The sequence below is a fragment of the Meleagris gallopavo genome, chromosome 1 (genome assembly GCF_000146605.3).
Source record: "Meleagris gallopavo isolate NT-WF06-2002-E0010 breed Aviagen turkey brand Nicholas breeding stock chromosome 1, Turkey_5.1, whole genome shotgun sequence".
Taxonomy (NCBI): domain Eukaryota; kingdom Metazoa; phylum Chordata; class Aves; order Galliformes; family Phasianidae; genus Meleagris; species Meleagris gallopavo.
In genome coordinates, this window is record NC_015011.2 from 140536180 (window position 1) to 140558877 (window position 22698).

At 40.2% G+C, this 22698-nt stretch overlaps 2 protein-coding genes across 3 annotated transcripts in view; one reads left to right on the forward strand and one right to left on the reverse strand.

Annotated features, from left to right (window-relative positions):
- Positions 1-22698, reverse strand: part of UBAC2 (UBA domain containing 2) — a 97217-nt gene that overhangs the window by 71138 nt on the left and 3381 nt on the right. The window contains exons 2-4 of the mRNA XM_010728648.3: positions 14896-15023; positions 11525-11644; positions 10994-11100 (exon numbers count right to left, since the gene is read on the reverse strand). Of these exons, the coding sequence (XP_010726950.1) occupies positions 10994-11100; positions 11525-11644; positions 14896-15023 (355 nt within the window). The remainder of the gene's footprint in view (positions 1-10993; positions 11101-11524; positions 11645-14895; positions 15024-22698) is intronic.
- Positions 5987-9761, forward strand: GPR18 (G protein-coupled receptor 18). 2 transcript variants are annotated; one of them, XM_010728645.2, is made up of 3 exons: positions 5994-6090; positions 7641-7734; positions 8441-9761. In XM_010728645.2, the coding sequence occupies exon 3, from the start codon at positions 8485-8487 to the stop codon at positions 9445-9447; it is 963 nt and encodes a 320-aa protein (XP_010726947.1). In that variant the 5' UTR covers positions 5994-6090; positions 7641-7734; positions 8441-8484; the 3' UTR covers positions 9448-9761. The 2 variants fall into 2 exon arrangements, with proteins under 2 accessions (XP_010726946.1, XP_010726947.1); XM_010728644.2 differs by lacking the exon at positions 7641-7734 and having other exon boundaries at positions 5987-6090.

Genomic DNA, 22698 nt, shown 5'->3' on the forward strand with positions numbered 1-22698 from the left:
TGCCCATGGCCTCTTGTCTTGGCACAGGGCACCTCTGAACAGAGACTGTCTCTGTTCTTTGTGCAACCTCTCTCCAGGTGTTTATAGACATCAGTGAGATCTCCCTGAGCCTCCTCTTTTCCAGGCTGGGCAGTTCCAGCTCTCACAGCCTGTTTAATAGATGTTCCAGCCTCCTGGTTGCTTTGGCAGCCCTCTCTTGGGCTCCCTGCAATTATGCCCAAGTCTCTCTTGTACTCTGGGGCTCAGAACTGGACACAACTCAGGATCTTCTGTTTAATGATATGCCACATGTTCTGGGACAAAAATGAAAATGCATAGGATGAATGTGTTCAGAAAAGGATAGCTACACAAGCTTAGCTTTAGCTGCCTTTCTTTTCTTATTGCCATCATTACTAACACAATTCTTTCACAAAGAAACTCAGTGCTTACATTATTGAACTTAAAATCCATGTCCTATCTTATTCTGCTAGGCTCTTTGCTGCAATAAGCCTTAAGAGTTTCACCTCTTCTCTCTCTCTCTCAGATCTGTAAATGCATATTTGGTAAGAAAGAACAGAGCTCACTAGAGGCAGATACAGACTTGGGATGTGATGGAAAATATAAGAGCCTTTATTTCTTGCAGAAGCAAGAAGCACAAGTTCATTTCGAAATGCAAAAAAGAATGGCATGCAAATAACCACCCTTCATCATGTGTTCGAGTAGCACACCTCCATTGGCACTTTCCATATAGCATTAACAGCAAAAAGGGATAGACAGGATGGCACGTCTGCATGTCAGGTGCAAAGACAGTGACTTCTCTGAAACCATTTGCCAGAAGCCAACTCTGCTATCTTGCTTTGCCAGCTCCCAGCATCAGTTGGACCTGTCCCAGTGCCCGGGTGCCTGTTCCATGCCCACTTGTGCTCACCTTATCCTCCACTCCTTTCCAAGAACAGTGTTGAGGACACACCAAGCAACCCCGCTCTGTGGAGACCCACTGCTCCATGGCAGGACTGAGCTGCTTTGGCCTGTCCATATGGTTAGCAACAACCCCTCCTCCCCTGAATATTTCTTTTCATATCAGCTCACCCTCACCGACTGCAGCAAACCAAGCTTCACAACCTCAACACATCTCTGTATTCATTAATCTGTGCCAGAGACAGGTGGCATGGACAGAATAGTACAGGAGTGACAGAAGACTGTCACTTCATGACAGCAAGCTACCTGCCAGGACTGGGCACCAAGCACAGGAATGCCACACGGAGAAAGGTGTCCTTGAACTTAAAGGACATTGCTTGTTCTAATTCTGCAGCTCACTCTGATTATTGGCACTTCACTGATGTGCTAAAGCATATGGAGCGCTTCTTAATTACTTAATTTATAATTATATATCCTCTGGCTGGTAACTAAGCAGAGGTTGTCCAAGCTCCTGAGCTCTGGAGAAGTCAAAATGATTTTCCATACCTTCTGCACCAGACTTCATCGAACATCTTGAATATAACAGCTCTCAGTAAAGAAATTTCTTTTGAAACACTAACTCCATGTCTGGGAGGCATACTGAGTTTTGAAACACTACTCCTACACACCTAAGTGGTTCAACAATAAAAGTATCACACACTGCATAATCAGTCCAGAAGGAATATCTGAAAATAGTCCCCTGGACAATTCCTAACAGGACCAAATACCTCACTGCATAGCATAGCCCTGACAATTTCAGTCATTTTTTTAAAAAAGCTTAATATTCATATCAATTTTAAATAATTACAGAATATTTGTGATGGGAAATCTGTACTTCTGGGAAAAGAAAAGCTGTTTCTCAATGTAACAGAACAAAGGTGGAAAGCAGAACACAGACATAACATTTTAAGAAATCTGCCATAGGCAATGTGGATTTCATCAACAAGCATGGAGCTGTTTTGTCTCCATCAGAAGAGGGATGGCCAGCAGAGACAGGAAGGTGATTGTCCCCCTCTACTCTGCTCTTGTGAGGCCCCATCTGGAGTACTGCATCCAGGTCTGGAGCCCCCAGACAAGAAAGACAGAGAGCTGTTGGAGAGGGTCCAGAGGAGAGCAACAAAGATGATCTATGAAGACAGGCTGAGGGAGCTGGGCTTGTTCAGCCTGGAGAAAAGAAGGCTGTGGGGTGACCTCACTGCAGCCTTCCAGTACCTAAAGGGAGCCTACAAACAGGAGGGGAATCAACTCTTTGAAAGGGTTGGTAACATCAGGACAAGGGGAAATGGTTTTAAGCTGAGGGAGGGAAGATTTAGGTTGGATGTCAGGGGGAAGTTCTTTACAGAGAGAGTGGTGAGGTGCTGGAACAGGCTGCCCAGAGAGGCTGTGGATGCCCCGTCCATCCCTGGAGGTGTTCAAGGCCAGATGGATGAGGTCCTGAGCAGCCTGGTCTAGTATTAAATGGGAGATTGGTGGCCCTGCCTGTGATGGGGGGTTGGAGATTCATGATCCTTTAGGTTCCTTCCAACCCGAGCCATTCTGAGATTCTGTTTTGGTATCTGGCATGGAGTAATATCATAGAATCCTTAGAGCTGGAAGGGATCTTTAAAAGTCATTTAGTTCAACCTCCCTGCAATGAGCAGAGACATCCACATAGATCAGGTAGCCAGGGCCTGATTTAGCCTCACCTTGAAAGTCTCCAGGGATGGGATATCAACCATTTGTGACTACACAGATGGTGAGATTGCTGCAGTGTAACAAACAGCTGTCTCTAATCCACTACTAGACATCTCAGAGTTGCGATTTTCAATACATCTCAACAAATTTTTGAAATACTGCATCTTTCAAAGGCTGATATTGTTGAGCAGAGGAACTGTCAGTCTGATACACTGCATACTTTTAGGGTATTTAGTGACATGGGATGTGTCCTGGCTGCACAGAAACAAACAAAACCTTAGGAGAAATATAGAATAGCAATTTCATTACTGAATTTTATTTTTATTTTTTTTTCCAAAAGGGAAAACCAGAAACTCCATCCTCAAACTACACCAAATTTTAGCTAAACCCAGAATGGAAAGCAATACACCACAGCAAGCAGAACGTGCCAGGTATGGCTAGCTAGGCTGCAGACCCTTTCAGCTGCTCGTTTCCCATCCCAGCAGTTCTGCTGCACACAGTATTTATAATTACTCCATGTTGTTGTACAAGAGAAGAGGGACAACTATGCCAGAACCCAGCCTCTGAGTAACACAGGCAAAGCCAGAAAAAAACCTGCAAGGAATTCATGCATTTATTGCCACCACAACTTTTAACTGGTGGTCTATTATTCATGGCCTTCACCGTGGTACAATACAATATGGGTATAAAAAGCGAGGCACAATTTCATCATGATTGAGAACTGTAACCCAAAATTGCATTTGTGAACTCACCCACAACAGCAGGCTGGTAAGTGAACAGGCTGGCTCATGGGGACAGCTGCTTCCTGTACCACCGGCTGTGCAAGAAACTTCAGTTCATTCTTTCCAACCAGTCCAAACGATGCCAAGTTTAGAAAGAAATGGAAAACACAAGCTCAAGCCAAAGCAGAGGGTAATTATTCTGCCCCTTCAGTGCAGAACTTCAGCTTACATGATGTGGTAAGCAGACAGGCAAAATGCACTCTGCTGTATTGTAAGTAAACCACCGAGAAAGAAAACCAAGCACTACCTATCTCCTGCAAGAACAACAGCATAAAGACAGTCCTCTCAGTGATGCACTTTGACATCGTTGCGAGTGATCAGACTGACTTCTTTTAAGGCTTACCAGCCGCTAGTGAAGTCAGGGCTGCAGACCACACACGCACCATGCTTTACTCTCAGACATGAAGCACGTTGGCTTGGCTTTGAACTACTCAAAGGTGGCTTTAACAGAAGCTAGCATTCTCCCTGAACATCAGAACAAAGCAAAACAAAAAAACAGCCCTGGATGGAACCGAACATTCATTTCAGTAAACACTCCCTTCCGAGGAAAACCACTGTGAGACACTCATCTCTAGCTGACAAAACAATACAGAATAAGAGGCAAAGAGAAAGAACAGCAGGTGCTTCCTACAGCAGAAGCTGCAGCACCAGGGGAACGCAGCACAGCAGAGAGACCAGCTACCTCCTTCAAACCACAGCCAGTGCAAGTGTTCACACCCAGCATGCACCCAGAATTAATTTTGTGCTCTCTCTTTAGCTCTGGGGAACAGTGCCTCTCCATTTGCTTATTCAAGTATTCAAGTAAGTTGAAGGTGCCTCAGGAGTTTTGTAGATTGGCTACCAAAGAATAAAACGCTCCTGTCCACAAGAGCTGAAAAGCCCAGGTATTCTTTTTCAGGAGCTGCATACTCTTTTTCTAAACTTTTCAACAATATCTGTGTCACTGGACTTCAGTGACCTTTCACTAAAACTTGAAAACAGCATCAGTGACTCATCCTTCTGGAGCATGCTCCAGAGTTGTTATGCTAAGGATAAAGCCACTTGGTTTTCAACATTGTATAGTCCTTCACATGTTCCCTTGTAAAACACATCTTTTTAAAATAGTCTTTAACTCAAAAATATTAAGCAGTGCTTAAGTACTGATATTTCTATAGGATGGACTGGGCAGGATTTATAGCTCGTTGCACCTGAAAGATCTTTGAAATGATTACAAAAATTAAGTATCAGCTCATCTGAAAAGGGAAGTCCAAATGTTTAAAGATATCACCAATCTACATACTGAAAACTATACCAAACCCCACCTTGTGGTTAGGTCATCTGTCACTGATGTGTGACAATATCTATGCACTACCATAAGCCCATTGAACAGGGACAGATTACATGACTCCAGGGTAAAGCATGTTCTTCACAGAAGTTACTTTCAGTGCTAGGTGGGGATCACCTGCTGACATTACTCTCACAGTCAGTGAAAAAGGGTGATCCCACAAACAAATCTGATTCTGGCTATGCCTGGGCTGTAGAACTTTGTTGCTTCTGGAACCACGTGCAATCCTGGCAAATTCTTGAGTGCATGTCAGGAGGAGATCAAAATACTGTTCCCTTCCATAACACATCTCTTGTCATTTCATTGGCAGAGGAAAAAAAAATGGAGGCAAACAGAGGTAACAAGCTCTACGGCCTGCTTCAACGTCCTAATGACAGCCTGAGAACTGCCACTGATGACCATTCTGTGGAGAATCTGGAATATCTCCTTCTCCAAATGGCTCTTTTAAAGTTTGGCTCTTTTTTTTAACTGATCTGTTGACAGTCTCCCTTAACTATTAGCTACTGAGGATATTCCCATTCCACCACAAGTGCCTGTTGGGACACAGTTGATAGATTTTATTCCATTTCAATAATGGCTAAACAGTCTTTACAAAGCCTTTTTCTGCAAAGCTGTTAAATAGGAGAGCCGTTATTTTTCAGACAGCAAGGCACTGCTGCAGTGTTAGTAAATTACGGTCAGTGCAGATAGAAACCAAGCAAAGTCTTCCAGTGAATCAAACTTCTCACTTCAAACACAGTGAGCTCCTGTCACTTTCAGGCTGAATACTACCCCTGCCAATTTAAATAAAACGGGGATTTCCATGAAAATGACTGCAGTCTAAAAAGAATATTTTAGCATTGTGATAATTAGAAACTTTCCACAGCCAAGATGTATATTTTTGCTCTTACCCGTGTGTAAAAATACCAACCCAAAGCAGGCTTCTTCACAATAGAATCAAAGAATGGTTTGGGTTGGAAGGGACCTTTAAGATCACGTCGTTCCAACTCCCTGCTATAGGCAGGGACACCTCCTTCTAGACCAGGTTGCTCACAGCCCCATCCAGCCTGGTCTTTATCACAAACAATTCAAAAAGTATTTTAAGATGATATTTAGTACAATTGCCCAGCTCGGTCGGAAATATTATATAAGGTATGAGAACTACAAGGTCACAGATCCTGCAAGTTAACTTATGTGCGTATGAAATATTAACAAGACACTTGTAAGTATGACCAATAGCAAGCACAAAACGAGCTAGATTGCGTCACTGCTTCCTGCTGTGAAGAGCTATTTTATAGCATAGCGAGGCTGAGCAGAAAAGAGGAAGTCTAAAGCTTCTACAGACAAGGGACTATGAAACAAGCATGGCAGCAGACACTTTGTACTGCACAAAACGTAAGTTACAAACCATTACTTTGCATCTGTAAAGTAACTTGGATATATATGCATAGTGTTAAGATTTACTTCTTTCTTCAGAAGCTGAACACAGGTGTATATTCTGGGACTAATGAACTGAAATGTAATTCTTTAGTGTGCTTAATGCCTTCGAACCATAAGCAGCATTCTCTAAATAATGTTCAAAGCAAAATGAATGTGTTTGTGTAAATAATAGTCCCACAATCATTGTTGTTCGGGTTTTTTACAATGCATTTAAAAATATGTCATAACCAAAATAGAAAGTATGTTATCACTAAAGAAAAAAAATACTCGTTTTCATTAAATGAAAAACACAAAACTATCTTGTTGCTTGGACTCTCTATGATCCACTGAAGGCCATGACCTCCTTGATGAAATGTGAGGAAATGTAAGGGATAGAAAGAGACAAAAAAAGTAGGAGATGACTTAGGGTTCGGGAAGAGAGATACACAGAAAATCCTTAGAATGGGATTTACTCATAGTAAAACTTTAAAGGAAAATCATTAATTCTAGTTTTGCCCTGAAAGTCTCTGTTCTTGCTCATGGAATCTAGATAGACTTTACAATTCTTGTTAGTTACTAAGAACCTCAGCCATAATTAAAATATAAAACATGTTGACATAACATAGGGTCTGATGTCAGGTCAATAATTCAAGATTAGCACAGACAGCTGGAAACCAGTAATTCCAGGAGCTATTCCGAAAGTGTTCAGCCTAGAGAAGAGAAGGCTCCAGGGGGACCTGAGAGTGGCTGTCCAGCAAAGGAGGGTGATAAGAAAGAAAGAACCCTTATAGCAGGGTCTGCTATAATACTACAAAGGAAAGTTTCTGAATCATTTCCAACAATGCAAAAAGAACTTATTTAAATGCGTGAGATTTTTTTCTAGCAATATGTGGACAAATTTATGTAACTGGGACAGTACAATAAATATTACTTCAGATGTGCTACAGGCATGTGCTACAATATTTTTTGTCACACATATGCCATCTACCCAAAATAGACACTGTTTCAATACAGTAGGGAAGTTTCTATACCACTGTATAAAGTGCCTGGTAAGCATCACAACAAAGGCATAAAATAGCAGAGCTGTACTAAAGAATTTTTACTTCAATGCATTCTCCACTTTGGGAGATAAGCACACAGGAACTCTGCATCCCTCTTCTCTTGAGAAAGTTCTGCTGCCTCAGGACAAGGGAGAATGGCTTTAAACAAAAAGTGGGGAGATTCAGGTTAGATGTTAAGAGGAAATTATTAACTCAAAGGATGCTGAAGCACTGTCACAGCTGCCCAGAGAGGCTGTGGTGCCCCATCCCCGGAGGTGTTCAAGGCCAGATTGGATGGGCCCTAAGCAGCCTGAGTTGGTGGGGGGCAGCCCTGCCATAACAGGAGGGTTGGGGCTGGATAGGCTTTGAGATCCCTTCCACACCACACAAATTCTGTGAAATTATGCTTCTGGAGTTATTCAGATGCTTGTCACAAATTGGAAGATCAGTCAAACAACCAACTCACTCTTTCCTCCTCCTCTTCAGAAAGTTGCCACAGGACTGGGTAAAAGGCCAAACCAGAGAGAGCCAGGAAAGAGGGGGAAGGGTGGGCTCACAAAAACACCCCTGCAAGTATCAGGTAATGCTTATCTTCCTCAAGTGGCTCCAGAATAAGATGGGGGACAATCTTATTAGTTGAGTCTGCACAGTGAAATTTGAGATTTCAGACGCTCAGCTGAAAGAAGGAACACTGGATGGTTCATTCTGAAGCTCTGGGAATAAAGACTTTATTCAACCCACAGAGCTATTAAGATAGATTTTTAATGTCTTCCATGAGCAACATCATGCACACACACATTCTTTTGAGATCTACATAGTTTCCACACCATTAAAATGCAATGTAAATACCTCAATTAGCATATCCAAATGTTACTACATATCGTGTTCACTTCTTTCTTTTCATAACTAGTCAATTTTTTCAGCAGGAACAAGCTGAAAAAATATTCTTTAGAAAATAGCTCTGTTACTTCAATTACAGCCATTTCTATCTAATTATCAGCTATTGGAATGCATTCAAAAATAGTTGAGCAATCTTGACTTTCTCATTCCCCTTAAGTACCTGCATATTTAATTAATATAGCTTATCGAAACTATTTCTCATAAATCTGACAGCACGTGTACTTTCTTCATGGCACAGTATGTATTCAGTCAGAAAAAGCAACAAAAGTAGCATGCTTTTTCCCACCAGACAATACAAAACCCCATTCTACTAAAATTCGCATTTGTTTTTTTAAAGAAAGTTTTTACTTGAAGGAGAATAATTTTCCTCTGTCATCTATTTTCAGGGTTTTAATGGGGTGCAACAACTATTCCTAAAACCAACTACGATATGATGCCTGGGAATCACTACCCTGAAGAATACAGGATTTCATCGCTGGTCTTCTACAGTTTTGTATTCATAGTAGGACTGGTAGTGAATGCCACAGCACTATGGGTTTTCAGCTGCAGTACCAAGAAGAGAACCACTATAACCATATACATGATGAACGTGGCATTACTTGACATAACCTTTATATTTTCCTTGCCTTTTCGGATAATCTACCATGGGAAAGAAACATGGCCTTTTGGAGATACATTCTGTCGGATTATCAGTGCTTTCACTGTATTTTATCCAGCCATTGCCCTATGGTTGCTTGCTTTCATTAGTGTAGACAGATTTATGGCTATTGTCCAGCCCAAACATATCAAAGAACTGAAAAATACAAAAAAAGCTCTGCTGGCTTGTACAGGGATCTGGATAATGACCCTTGCAACAACTTCCCCATTGCTCTTTCTACGTTCTGATCCAGACAAAGCCTCCAATTTCACCACCTGCATGAAAATGCTCGATATCATCCATTTAAAGGAAGTAAATATGTTGAACTTTTCTCGCTTGATATTTTTCTTTTTGATTCCCTTGCTTATCATGATGGGGTGCTACCTAGTCATTATTTACAATTTTATCCATGGCAAGACTTCCAAGTTGAAGCCTAAGGCCAAGGAGAGATCCATAAGAATCATAGTTACTTTGATTGCTCAAGTACTTGTGTGCTTTGTACCCTTCCACATTTGCTTTGCCCTCATGATGTTAAATGAAGGTACAAGTTACAATCCATGGGCAGCCTTTACCACCTTTCTCATGAACCTCAGTACTTGCTTGGATGTTATACTGTACTATATTGTTTCTAAACAATTTCAGGCTAGAGTCATCAGTGTCATCCTTTATCGCAATTACCTCCGAAGTGTGCGCAGGAAGAGCTTTCGAACTGCAAGTGTAAGATCACTCAATAATATCAACAGTGAAATGATATAAAAAATAATAATAATAATAAAAACAGTAGAGGCGTTCTCTAATGAAAAGATTATTCTTCCAAATTCCAGAATTTTGGCTACACTGAAAAATGTTCTATGCCCAGAGGTCACAGATATTTGTTGCACTGTAACTATGCAAGACGTACAATGATAATGGCACCTCTGCATGTTTGCTCAACAGCCTTTGTAAATCTGAAATGAACTAAAATTTAGTATCAGTGTTAAACTGCCCACCACTTTTGTCACCTTAACAAATTGTAGCTATCACCAGACAAGAAATAACCATTAGTGTAATAAAGCACTAACACTGAAAAACTGTGATGCAAGGTATTGTTTATAATTACACAACTTAACAATCTTAAACTACTGTATATCCCACTCTTCTAAAATCAGCTTCATTTTCTCCTGACCAGTATGTCAGTATGAGTTAAAAAGTACAAATGTTTCACCGAAATATTTATTTGACACAGATTTCTAACAGTTTATGCAGACATAGATAAAAAGTAATAAAAAAATTAGTAGCTGAAGTGCTCATTAGTTCACTGTGTGATATGTACATTTATTACACTCCACACTTTCTCAAAGTATCTTTATACAGATGAAAATACTAAATTTGTTTAGATACTCTAGCAGCTTATGCACGTCTAGCAGCTGTGTTCCAGCACAAAAACATTGAAGTGTTATTCAAGCTTTAGACTCCTTTTGAATACTCACACATCACAAGAAATGTATACTTGTAACAACAAAACACATGCTTTATCTTTGTTATTAGATCAGCCTTTTGCTACTTTCAAGAGATACACTAAAAAAGTAAAGCTCTGTAACCTTAGCATGGTGCTCAGCATCTAAACTCTTGCCTCATGAGCTTCTATTACTACCTCAGAGCACGTGACATCTGGAAACTCAAGTTTATATGAGGCTGATGTCTTTTAGCCACAAAGGCTTTGCAAGCTCTATGGTTCTACCATAACAGATACACCTCCTATTATTAATGGCAGAAATGTTATAGGTTACACAAAACTCAGCCACTAAGAATCTTAAAGATTTAAGAACATCAAATGCAAACAAATTAAATAATATGCCCAAACTTTGAAACACACACATATGAAATACCAGAATGAAATGCATATAACTGCATATGCAATTAAAAGTGAACATAAAGATCTGAATTAGAGTTAAGCTATCTTAGGTATTTAAGAAAGAAATCAGCACCAACCTGATTTCAGTTTACAGGTTTATTGAATAGAACAAAAATAAATATGGTGCTATTTTGTGCACCATAAGCCACTTCTCAGTCATGCTGACAATGGATCTGGTGCTAACAGAAAGGAAAATCATTGTCAGATGGATAAATTTTAAGTACCTTAACCTCAGATCACAATTAGAAAATGAATGTTAGCAAATATTTCTACCACAAAACATTTACACTGGAGTTCAAAAGGATTATACTTAATTTAAAAGACTACGTGAAGAAAGACTTTTAAATTCAAACCTACACAAAATATTCCCTTAAAACCCTATCTAAAATAACACTAGGAGCTACTTACAAACCAGAAGGCAAGCTGTTGATGGTGATGCCAAATACATACTGAGCAGCTTCTACAAGGAGAAGATCAAACAAAGCTGACAGCGTCCAAGCACCCAGTAGAAAGGACTAGAAAGAAAAAGGTTAATTTTAATTCAATTGCATAAAAACAAGATTTTAATAACTCTTAATAAATAAGAAAATCACTACACTAGTTCAGTCAAGACAAATATAATATTTAGCACAGCGTAAATTCAGATGTAAACGTTTAAATACTGAAGAATGAAAAAGAGTTTGATTTGTTACCAAAAATAAATTCTGTGGGTGCAGTAACTTTCAAACTGATACAGATGCAAACTGAGAATAATCCACTGATTGCAAGATGAATTTAAATTCTGACTTAGGAAACCCAAATCACCTTAAAACTCTTAAACGTATATTTCTATAAGGAATATTAGTAATAAAAACAACAATACTAATCCAAGACTACAAGATTCAAAATAGTGTAGAAAGTAATTTCTGATAAAAGGAAAAAAGCAACTCTAGAACTTACTGAAAATTTTCTGCTGCCATATCTTCTTTCAAATATTCTAAAGTTGTAAATGAGCAGACTGCTGCAGAATGTGTCTTTCAGATCGAGGCATATCGCTCTCCCACATACAAGTCTCCAAATCTAGAAGGTTGAAGATTGTTCCATTAAGTTTCTCTACCCTCACAGAAATTCTTCAGAGAACTTGTGCTCAGAGTGAAGGAATATAAGACTAAGGTCAGACAGCAGGAAAGCAGTATGGCATTAAAAGAGGGAAATAAAGAACTAGAATTCTATAGAGATTTTAAGACGACTACTTAAAAATGTTTTCAAACAAGAAGTCTATATATTAAAACAGATCTACAATTTAAATCAAGTCAACCCCGATTTTCATGATCCTAGTTCGCATTTACAAATAAAAATGGAAACACTAACCTAGCAAATTGTATAGATTATTATTTTTAATTAATTTTAATTTATTAATTTATTAAATAATTTTAATTATTTTTAAGTGACCTCCAGAGATCATCTAAACCAGTGTACTGCTCAAAGTAGGTTTAATCAGTTCAGTCTGCTTGAAACCATGTCCAGTCAAGACTTGAACACCCACAAAAAATGGAAGCTCCACAACCTCCCTAGGCAACTTGTTGCAGTACTTGGCCAATCTCACAGTTAAGAAAAAAAAATCAAGTATTTTTATCTAGGCAGAATTTCCTAAGTTCCAACTTGTGTTCGTTACCTCGTTCTAATCAAAGTGCACTTCCAAGCAGAGTCAAGCTCCAGCTCCTCTATAGTTTTTTATCAGGTACTTTGCAGACAGGACTAAGGTATCTCCTCTCTGCCTTCTTTTCTCAAGGCTTTTAACCAAGTTCTCTCAGTCTCCTTGTATACCACATGCTCTAACCATCTGTCATTCTTGTTGGACCCACTCCAGTGGGGTTCCTGTGTTTCTTGCACTGATGATCCCAGAACAGGGTACTTCTGAGACCAGATCTGGAGCACTGTGTCAGCTAGCAGGGAAGGATGGCTTGCCTGGATCTGCTGCCACACTGTCACTAACACAGCCCAGGAAGTGGTTGGTGTTCTTGGATGCATGAGCACACTGCTTACTCCTGTTTAACTTGTTGTCCACCAGAATCTGTAGGTCTCTACAGAGCTGCTTCCCAAGCAGCCTGCACTCTTACTGCCTGGAGTTATTCTGTCCCAGAGAAGAAGGACTTCCTACTTCACAAAGCTCCCATTTCTTCAGTTTTCCATGGTCTTTCTCAACAGCAGTCCTGTCTTCCGGCATACTGTCCACATCCCAAAATTGGGATCACCCACTAATTTGCTGAGAGTTTAGTCCTTGCCATCATTCAGGTGGTTAATGAAGTCACTAAACAGTACTGGTTCCAGTACTGAACCCTGAGAAGCCCTCTGCTAATTACTACCTGATAAGTTGACTTTGTAACAGTAACCACAACACCAATTTTCCATCAATCTATTAATCCATTATTTCAGCATTTACCTCACCAATTTGGCACAAAATCAAGGACACAATGGGAGATGGGGTTAAAAGCCTTGCTAAAGTCAAGGTACACAAAATCCATTGATTTATCCTTATTCACAGTACCACTTGCCTCACAGAAAAAAAATAACCATTTGGTCAGGCACTGCTTCATAGAAATAGAGAATGGTGGAGGTGAGACTGTCCAGTCCAACATACTTGTTCAAAGCAAAGTCAGCTAGAAAGGGATGTTAACTGGTCATCTCCAGACTGGTTTTGAATACCTCCAAGGATAGAGACTATGGAACTTGTTTGGGAAACCTGTTCCTCCATTCTATCAGAATTACCGTAAAATATATTTCTCTTTAAGTGAAATTCATTGTATTTCAATGAATCGTCTCTTGTTATGTAAATAAACAGCACTGAGAAGAGTCTGGCATCCTCATCATTATCCCTCCTTCTCCCATTAGGTATTCACACATACTGGAAAATCCACCCTAAGCCTCTTCTTCTTCAGACTAAGCAATCCCAGTCTTTCCTTGTACATCAAATGATCCAGCTCCTGACTGTACCCATGTACTCAGTTCTATCTTATAATCACAAACCTAGAACAAAGGACAGCACACGGATATGGCTTCACCAGGGCTGAGTAGAAGGGAAGGAGAGTCCCACTCAAACTCCTTGTGATGGATATTATATTCCATAGGTGTCTTCCAAGTTTGTTCTCCAACAATCCAGGGTTGCAGCCCTGCAACTCGCCTTATTCCCTCCTCTCAGGACCCTGAATTCCATCAGGAAATTCATGGTCACTGCAACCAAGGCCGCACCTGTTCTTCACATCCCCAGTCAGACCTTTCTTGGTTTTAAGTAAAAGATACAGTCAAAATATTTTCCCGCATCAGCTCCTTGAATATCTGTGCTAGGAATTTGTCACCAATGCACTTCAGAAATCTCCTTCAGAAACTGCTGTATCAGCCCCTGCAAGCACATATCACCATAGATAAATCCCTCCATGAGAGCCAGGGCCTGAAAACGTAAGGCTTCTTTCAATTGTCTGAAGTCCTCATCTACTTCAGTCACATGGTCAGTCTGTAGCAAACATCACAAAGTTGCCTGTGCTGGTCTGCCCACTAATCCTGACCCACAAATTTTCAACTTCCCCCATCATGCATCCCAAGACAAAGTTATGCATGGTCCCACTCCTCTTTTGCACTCCTTGCCTACCTGGCCTATTCCTCCTAAAGAGCCTGTACCTGCCTGTTGCAGCACTCTTGTCAAATCTCCAGGACTACAATGAGATTATGGCACAGCTCTAGTACTTGACAAGAAAGATCACAGAGTGCAACAACATGCAGAATTACCAGCTAGGCCAAATAATTTTTAAGGCTTGTAGATGAGGAACAGCAGTTCTCTTCAACAGAAAAATTTCAGTTTCTCATAATTCACTATAGCAGAAGGTACAGTGTGAAATTTATGTCCTCTGTCATTAAAATAAATGGTAGGTTATCAAGAGTAGCTGATCACAGTAGTCTTCTCCAGCCTTAAAAAAACTAAGCACAAGAGGATACTGACATTCATATCAAAATACCTCTATTGCTATTTGGGTTAAGTCACACTTCACTCAAAGCAAGCTTCCAAACTGCAAGGAGAGATGACACAAACATTTCCCAGACAAAAGAAAGAAGTGAAAGGCTTATGTTGACAGTTTCAGATCAGTTTTTCTCACTTCAAACAAAAAGCAGGTAATGACCTGCTATACTCTGCAGACTATTGGATTAACTTAAAAGCTAAGGACAAGCTGGTCTACAGCAGTAAACAAAGGCAAAGAATCAGAAGAGAAAAAGAAAGGAAAAAACGCACAGAAGAGTACTTTGCAGTCTCTTTCCACAGAAAATTAATTGATCCTTACCTGAAAATCCTCTTTTATAGCTTGCAGGTTATACGCAAAGAACTTCTGATAATGTTGGAAGAGTAGAGTCAACAGAATCGAGATGGCACTTGGGACTAATAACAGACTCTTTGACAAAGGTGCTTTATCTTAAAGAGAAAATAAACAGAAAAACACTTTAGAGGAAAATCTCTTCCATTTAAAAAATGTCATATTTAGGCAGGTGATTAGAAAACAATAGTGCATCATCTCAGTTTTATCTGATCAACTTCCCTTGCAAATAGATAGTAAAAACACCTCAACCCAAGGAAGTCTTTGGAGATATTAATGACCATTAAATATTCATTAGACATCTTGTCTTCAACATTCTCTCATGAAATTAATTGTTTGGTTATAATTATTCAAAGCTCTCCATACCTATGGAGATCACCTCTCCCACACAGCTCTCCTAACACTCAATGATGTTTCAGGAAACAAAACAATTATTGTTTTTGCTAGCAAAATAGTCATGTAAATGGAGTTCAAGCAAATACAATTGTTTCTTTTGTGTTCAAGATTAACCTTTATTCTCAAGGTTATGAATAAATGTTGTGAATAAATTTCCTTTCTCTTCACCATGTTTGGATCCACCATTCAAGAAAGAATGTTTAAGTTAGCTTACACAACACTCATCCTCCTTCCACTCAAACACCGTAACTATTAACAAAGAAATTAATAAAACTGCACGTGTGAAATCATAACTTCTTTCCCTCTAAGAGCAGGAATTTCAAAAACAACATTCCAAAGAAAGCATGCAGACAACAGTGAACACCTTCAATGCACATTTACTAAAATCCATCAAGTGGAACATCCAGCACAAGTATATGCAGCAATTCATCATAAGCACTTGGTCTAGCTGCTGCAAAAAATCAGGCATTGATACGGACATCCAAGCCAGTATAAAATCTCTGAAATACCCTTCTATGACTTTTTCTTTTTTCACAGCTGCAATTTTTGTCATATTTACTTCTTTCCCAACACCCCAGTTATAACACAGACCCTACTCATCTATGAATGTCTGCTTTTTTGCAGGGTATTATCACAAAACTTGTAGCTCCGCTGTCACTATTCTTAGATAACAAAAGGAATAACATAATTACTTTAAAACTACTAAAGGGAAGTAAAGAGCAGGAGTTGAGGAAGAACAGAACTACAGTAGAAGTGTAACACAGTGATCACTTAGCACATATCCAGATAAACCATCATAAATGATTCAGTCAACAACATCTGCCACATACCAGAAGACTGAACTGCTAGAAAAGGAAGATGGTAACAAGAACCAAAGCCAAGATTTTAATCTCACTACCATCAAAAATAGGTTATTACTGAGTAATTGAAGCAGGATCCTCATCCAAGTGCTGATAGCTTCAGGAACTTTCCCTGTTAACTGTCTGCAGTTCACACCACCTTGAGATTCTCAGTCTTCTGTCACTCACCAGGTGGGAGAAACATCTTCCGATGTGCATCATAACATCTACTTGTGCTTATAATTATTATTTCAGATCTCAGCTGTACTTCTGAGTTCAGCATTTACAGACTCACTTTCCTTACTCCATTTAAATAGTCAATGCCTTTGAAGTACTATCCTTTTGGAGAAATTAAGCAGTGACTTGGAACAACACAGGCTCTACTACTATAAGCAGATTTTCTTCAGGAATTGTATCAGGAGAGTGGCAACATCTGGTCATTGTTTTTCAGGTTTTTTTAATATAGGAAAATTATCCACCTTTCAATTTACCCACTTGTTTTGTGTTTTTTTTTTTCTCTAGGAAAAAGGTTTTCTATAGTCCTTAGATGTCCCTTTTTCAATTATTCATTCAACTGATTCATTTTAATGCTTAAAAAAACAAAGGAAAAAAAAGCCAGTGTTCCATTAGTAAACTTAACTTAGATAATACTTAATATGAAAAGGCCTGTTTTATAACCAGAATACAACAGAAAGTTGAAAGCAAAGACTAATCAGATCCATTAGAGTAATCACAATGGTAGACATTCCTGAACCAAAGTTTGATAACACTTGGCATTTCACATTATTGAAGGAGTTTAAATACATTTTACAAGAACTCCTTAATCCCACAATGTACACATAACAATCCTGTTACCATAAAAAACACAGTAAGCAGATCACTAGATATCTCTCCATAGCTTTATATTCCTACACAGGTTTTATACCTGTTTTCAGATTTCATTGTAATTTTCCATGCCATTAGCTCATTATTAGAATCATAGAATCCCTAAGGTGAAGAGACCTCCAAGATCATCCATTCACCTACCACCAATGTTGCCCACTAAACCATGTCCCTCACTACAACATCTAATTGTTCCTTGAACACTTCCAGGGTCAGTGACTCAACCATCTCCCTGGGCAGCCCGTTCCAGTGCCTAGCATCGCTTTACAGTTAATACACAATTACAATACTTTATCATATCAAGTTCATTTCTAATTTGCATGTGTTCAAAAATCACCCACAGAACCCCATCCAAAAGTGCAAACATGTCATTTTACCACAATCTCCCTTATAGCTTTCAGATGAGACACTTTAAACCCTATTATGGAGGATAGTATTTAATTTTTAAGCACATCACCAAGTGAAAAACCACATAGGTAACCAAGCCATTACTGTGACAGCTCCCCACAGGGCAAGTCACATGAGTAATGGAAACTTCTACTCTCAAGCTTCTCAAAATGTCATCCTACTTGAGAAGTGTATTCTTGGCCAGCTAAATGAAGAAAGATTAACTATTTCAGATAAACAACACAACTTCCGAAATACTTTTTTTCAAGTGTTTCTGGGTATAAGCCAGTAGTTTGCTTTACCATTCAGCACCATACAGATCCTTACCAAGGGCTGCTGCCATGAGGTCACCAGTGAGAAAACACCCCTGCTGCTGCCAGTACCATCTGCACTACCTGTAAGACCAAAAGCGACTCAAGAGGCCAGATACTGCACAACTAGGTATTCTGACATCCAGATTAGAATGGAAAGATAACACTCAGGAAGCAAAATTCCAGTCTGATAGATCTGCAACAGCATGCTGGATGTGAACATGCCCTGCCAGTCCCCATGGTACTGCCATCTACAGGCAGCACTAACGTATATGTGCACATGGAGGAAAACATGCAGTGCCTCCATGTCATGTAAAGAATGTAGAAGGAAAGGATAAACTCTTATTTTGACCCTGAAAAGCTAAAATACCAAATATTACCTTCAAAGACCTCGAATATATTTGCAACCCCGAAGCATCTTTTAAATGACAATCCATCCAAGCAACAGGCAATAACAGCATCGTTGCTGCAACAGACAGACCAGTGAACAGAGCAATTTTGCAACACTGGTGAAGCATGCCAATACCATCATGAAGAACATAAAACTAGCTCTCACTGCAGATCTTTGCTTCTCTCTGGTGCGCTGGAGAAGTTCTCCCCAAAACTACCCTTATAAACTCCCAGGAAAGCATTGCAGCCTGCCACTTTCTTGGCTGACACTGCCACATTCAAAGGACAGAACTGAGGAACAAGAGGTGTCCCTGGAGACTTTCAAGGCAAGGCTGGATCAGGCCCTGGGCTACCAAATCTAGCTGTGGTGTCCCTGTTCACTGCAAGGGAGTTGAACTAGATGGCTTTCAAAAGTCCCTTCCAACTCCAAGGATTTTATGATCTGTCACAGAAGGGTAGGCGGATGGCACAAGCTGTTGCAGCTTTAGAAGCCACCAGTGCATTAAGAACATGAGAGCTGCTGTAGCAGTAACAGAGTTTTTGAAATGTTTTTCTGTTCCTTGCCTGTTCAGCACTCATCGGTGAGGAGATGCAGCAGCTGAGAATACCAAAAGAGGCAGCAAGACTAAGCTGCTGTTCCAGAATGGCTTTTCAGGGAACAGCTTCACCCCTTAGACTGCTATTCTGGGCCCAAGACTCAAGTGTTGACTTGTGAGAGGGCCTCACTGCAAACTCCAGCTGACAGGCTGTGGCTGCAGAAGCTCAGATTAGCTCAGGACATTTCTCTGCAGATCCCAAGTGAACACACACCAGAGCTGCAGAAGAAACATGATGTGTAATGGTTTTTTAAACTGTCACCTGGAAACATCCCCAAATGAGCTGTGTGAGGGAGCCTCATCACTTCCATACAGACAAATCAACTGCTGGGGACCACAACAATGGCATGAAGTACACATGAACTATCTGATAATGCCTATACACAAGATACATAAGTCTTTCAAACCATAACTGATGGACATCTGAATGCACAGATTCTCCTATATCAAGTGCACTGGCAGAGTCAGTAGTCTGCGGGGCTTTTTTTCATTTTTTCCTGCCTTCAGCTGTCATTCAGCTATTCATCCACTGATCTGAACAAGAACCATGCCTAAGGTGGCATTTCAAAACAGAGTTTTCAAGGACTCTTATTTCTCTCTCTTCAGACATAAGTCTGCTAGCACACCAGACAGAAATACCATTAAGAGCATGAACGATTCATTTTGAGTACTAGGAAACCTTGCTTATCCTTTATCGTAATGGTTGTTGAAACTCACTATCTGAATTAACATCCAAATAGTTTTCAAGTGTTTACCAGACACCACATGTTTCTGGGAAACCGGAATAATTGTATCAGATCTGAGGTCTAAAGCCTGTTCTTTGCTATCATCGTGCACTGGGTCCTGAACAGCAGCTGAGAGCAAATCAGAGCATGCTACTGAGGGAGGACAACACGAGATACTGACACGTGTAATGCTGTTGGAGGAAGATGGAAGATATCACAAGATGGCACACCAGCTGTGAGGACTGAACTTTTCTAAGCGATCACTTTTTAGGTCAGTTGATCCAGTAATTATTTTTCCAGTGCCTCATCCTTTGGAATAGAACATGCAACACGAGAGAACCCTGCAAAAATACTGAAGTTATTGCTGCAAGGGTGATATGACTGAATGAAATATCCTAGCTCACAAAAGCAACTCCTGCCCCTAGGCACACAGCACAGGCACAGGAAGGGGATGTTCTGCTCAGACTGCCAGCGTACTCTGGTGGTTAATCATCATGATGTCTGCAAGTGAATGCAGTCATAAGAGTGTCACTACAGGAAGGGATTTTCACCAGAAGCTTATGAACTTAGTGCAGAACCTTAGCATACGTCCTCTTAACATGGCAAGAAAAATCTAGTCTGTGCTCCTGGTTTGGTCTTATGCTCCAAAAGACCAAAGGATTTCAGTCCTGCAGCAGAAACACATTTGGAAGGAAGAAAGTCAGAAAAGATACCAGTGGTGATCACATTTTAAATCTGTTTTCACAAGACATTGGTAGGACTGTAATCAAACCTGTAACCTATACACTTACTGTCTAAGGAGGAGTTGGTGTTAGCCTAGGTCACAAACTACAAGGGCTACAAGAAAAAGAAGAAGGAGGAAAGAAAATCTTTGTTTTAAATGGAACATTTGAAAAAAAAAATAGAAAGTGAAACGGTGCTTATCTAGTTGAGCAGCCACTTCTTCCTCCCAGCCACAAAGCATATTACCATACTACTATTAATATACAGTGCTGGAGACATGAGGTACAGCTACAGCACTGTGCTGCACAGATCCCCAAGGTGGTCTGAAATTAGCTAGCTCTGTGGCAGAAGTGCTACAGCCACATTTTTGCAGCACGCAATGACTGGCTAATTGAGCTCCTGTGGCTGCACCATTCCCAGGACTCAAGCTCATGTTTTGAACCACACTGCACTCTAGCATGCTGTTGTACAAGCTAAATTGTTTTCCCAGATACCACTAGACTGCTTAAAACTTACGCACACAAGCTTAATATATTCAATACATACTCCATTTTTCCTTTAGTCACATCACAGAGCATTAGCTCTGCACCTTAATTATTTTCCTAATGCCTGCACATAGCACACTTCAGGTTACACAAGCTGAAGAGCACATTACTGCACTTCTGCCTTGGAGATATTCAACCAACCTTGAGCATTCCACCACAAGGTTCACAGAGAGGTTAATGCCTACGTAGTGTTAGAGGAAACCCTTACATGTAAGTTCAAAGTACTTTGTGCACAGTAGGCAAAGTAGTCAAACAATTTTCAGGTGTAGCAAGTGGATGTGCTTTAAACTTAGACTTTGGTTTTACCTTAAAACCAAAGATTAGCTCCAGCTGACTCTCCTACTACACACACCCATGGACAGCATTGAACATAGCAGCACTACAGCACTGAGCAGCTAGCCCCACACCAGCCCTGATACACTCATGCTGGCCTCTGCTGAGCTGCTGCAGCGTTTCAGTAGCATTATTCGTGGGATGTGAGCATCTGGCAAAATATGACAGATAGAATCATAGGACAGTTTGGGTTGGAAGGGACCTTTAGGACAATGTAGTTCCAACCCCCTGCTATAGGCAGGGTTGCCTCCCTCTAGACCAGGTTGCTCACAGCCCCATCCAGCTGAGCCTTGAATGCCTCCACGGAGGGAGCATCCACAGCCTCACTGGGCAACCTGTTCCAGTGTCTCACCACCCTCACAGTGAAGAATTTCTTCCTAACACCTAGTCTAAATGTACCTTCTTCCAGTTTAAAGCCATAAAGATGGAGCCAGCCCAGGTCTAGCACCACAGCCCAGCCCTGAAGCCCCTCCTGAAGGCTATGTGTCATAACATGCTTCTGAAACACAGTGCAAGGGTTCCTTACAGGTGAGCTCAGCTCCAGCTCCAGCTAGGATGCTGTCCTGTGAGTTGTCCCTGTATGCCTGCACAGGACCTTCTATGACCCAGAGCAATGTGTTTTTGTAATGTTGTGATATATACTTGAGTTGTATTTTATGGATTTCTAGCCTTAAGGCTGTATGACAATAGATGCATGCCAGAAGTGAAAAAAACAGACATTAGTAGAGTAAAAAGAGCTTGTATTGCTATGGTGTTAATATATATAGTTTATTTTTAGAACTTCTAGGCAATCGTGAGCAGTCTGTGACTTTATCAAGTTATCATTTATTGACTCCTACAGCAACAAATTCTTAAATAGTTTATTAAAAAAAACTGTCGAGAACGAAACTGCTATAATATACAGAATTAAGTGAAACTTCTCATGTTAAAAACAAATTTTTGTATTCCACTTTCCTGTGGCAACATAGTGTCTTCTGGAACTGGAAATTAAATTTTGACAGTCTAAGTGGTATGAAATATAGGGTCTTTTGCTTTTTCTTTCCCATAATAAAGTAATTATTAATTAATTTTTCCATACTGCTTTTCAGCTACAACCCTTCCATGTTTGCAGGTAAGCAGAAGTCAACACATGAGGAAGGAAGAAATTGCAAAGATGGCAAATGTAACTGTTTATTTGATCGCTTTTCAGAACAGTCTCAATGCTGGAGAGATATAGCTGCAATAAATAAAATTTATTCTGACATCTTGCCTACCTTTTGCCAGTAATTATCAGGCATTCTTTAAATTTCCTTTTTCATCACATGGCGCAATTACCAAGTTATATTGGCAAGTGAAGGTATATTAATAAGACAGAAGACAAAAGAAAAGACGGCGGCCAGAAATAAAGCAGGGAAGGAAATTGACACGTTATGGAAGGACATGACAGCAGGAACCCAAGACCCACATCCTGGATGTATGTTGGTAGTCAGCCAATTCCAGTAGGATGTGTTTATGTCATTTGGTCTCTTCGGGCACCATTTCAATGTGCCCAAATGCATTCCAGATGTGCTCTGTGAAGGCACAGTAGAAAAGTTTGTTCTTTCCCAGCCAATCCTGCTGATGCCATTGATTGATCATGGAATCGTAGAATATCCCAACTCCGAAGG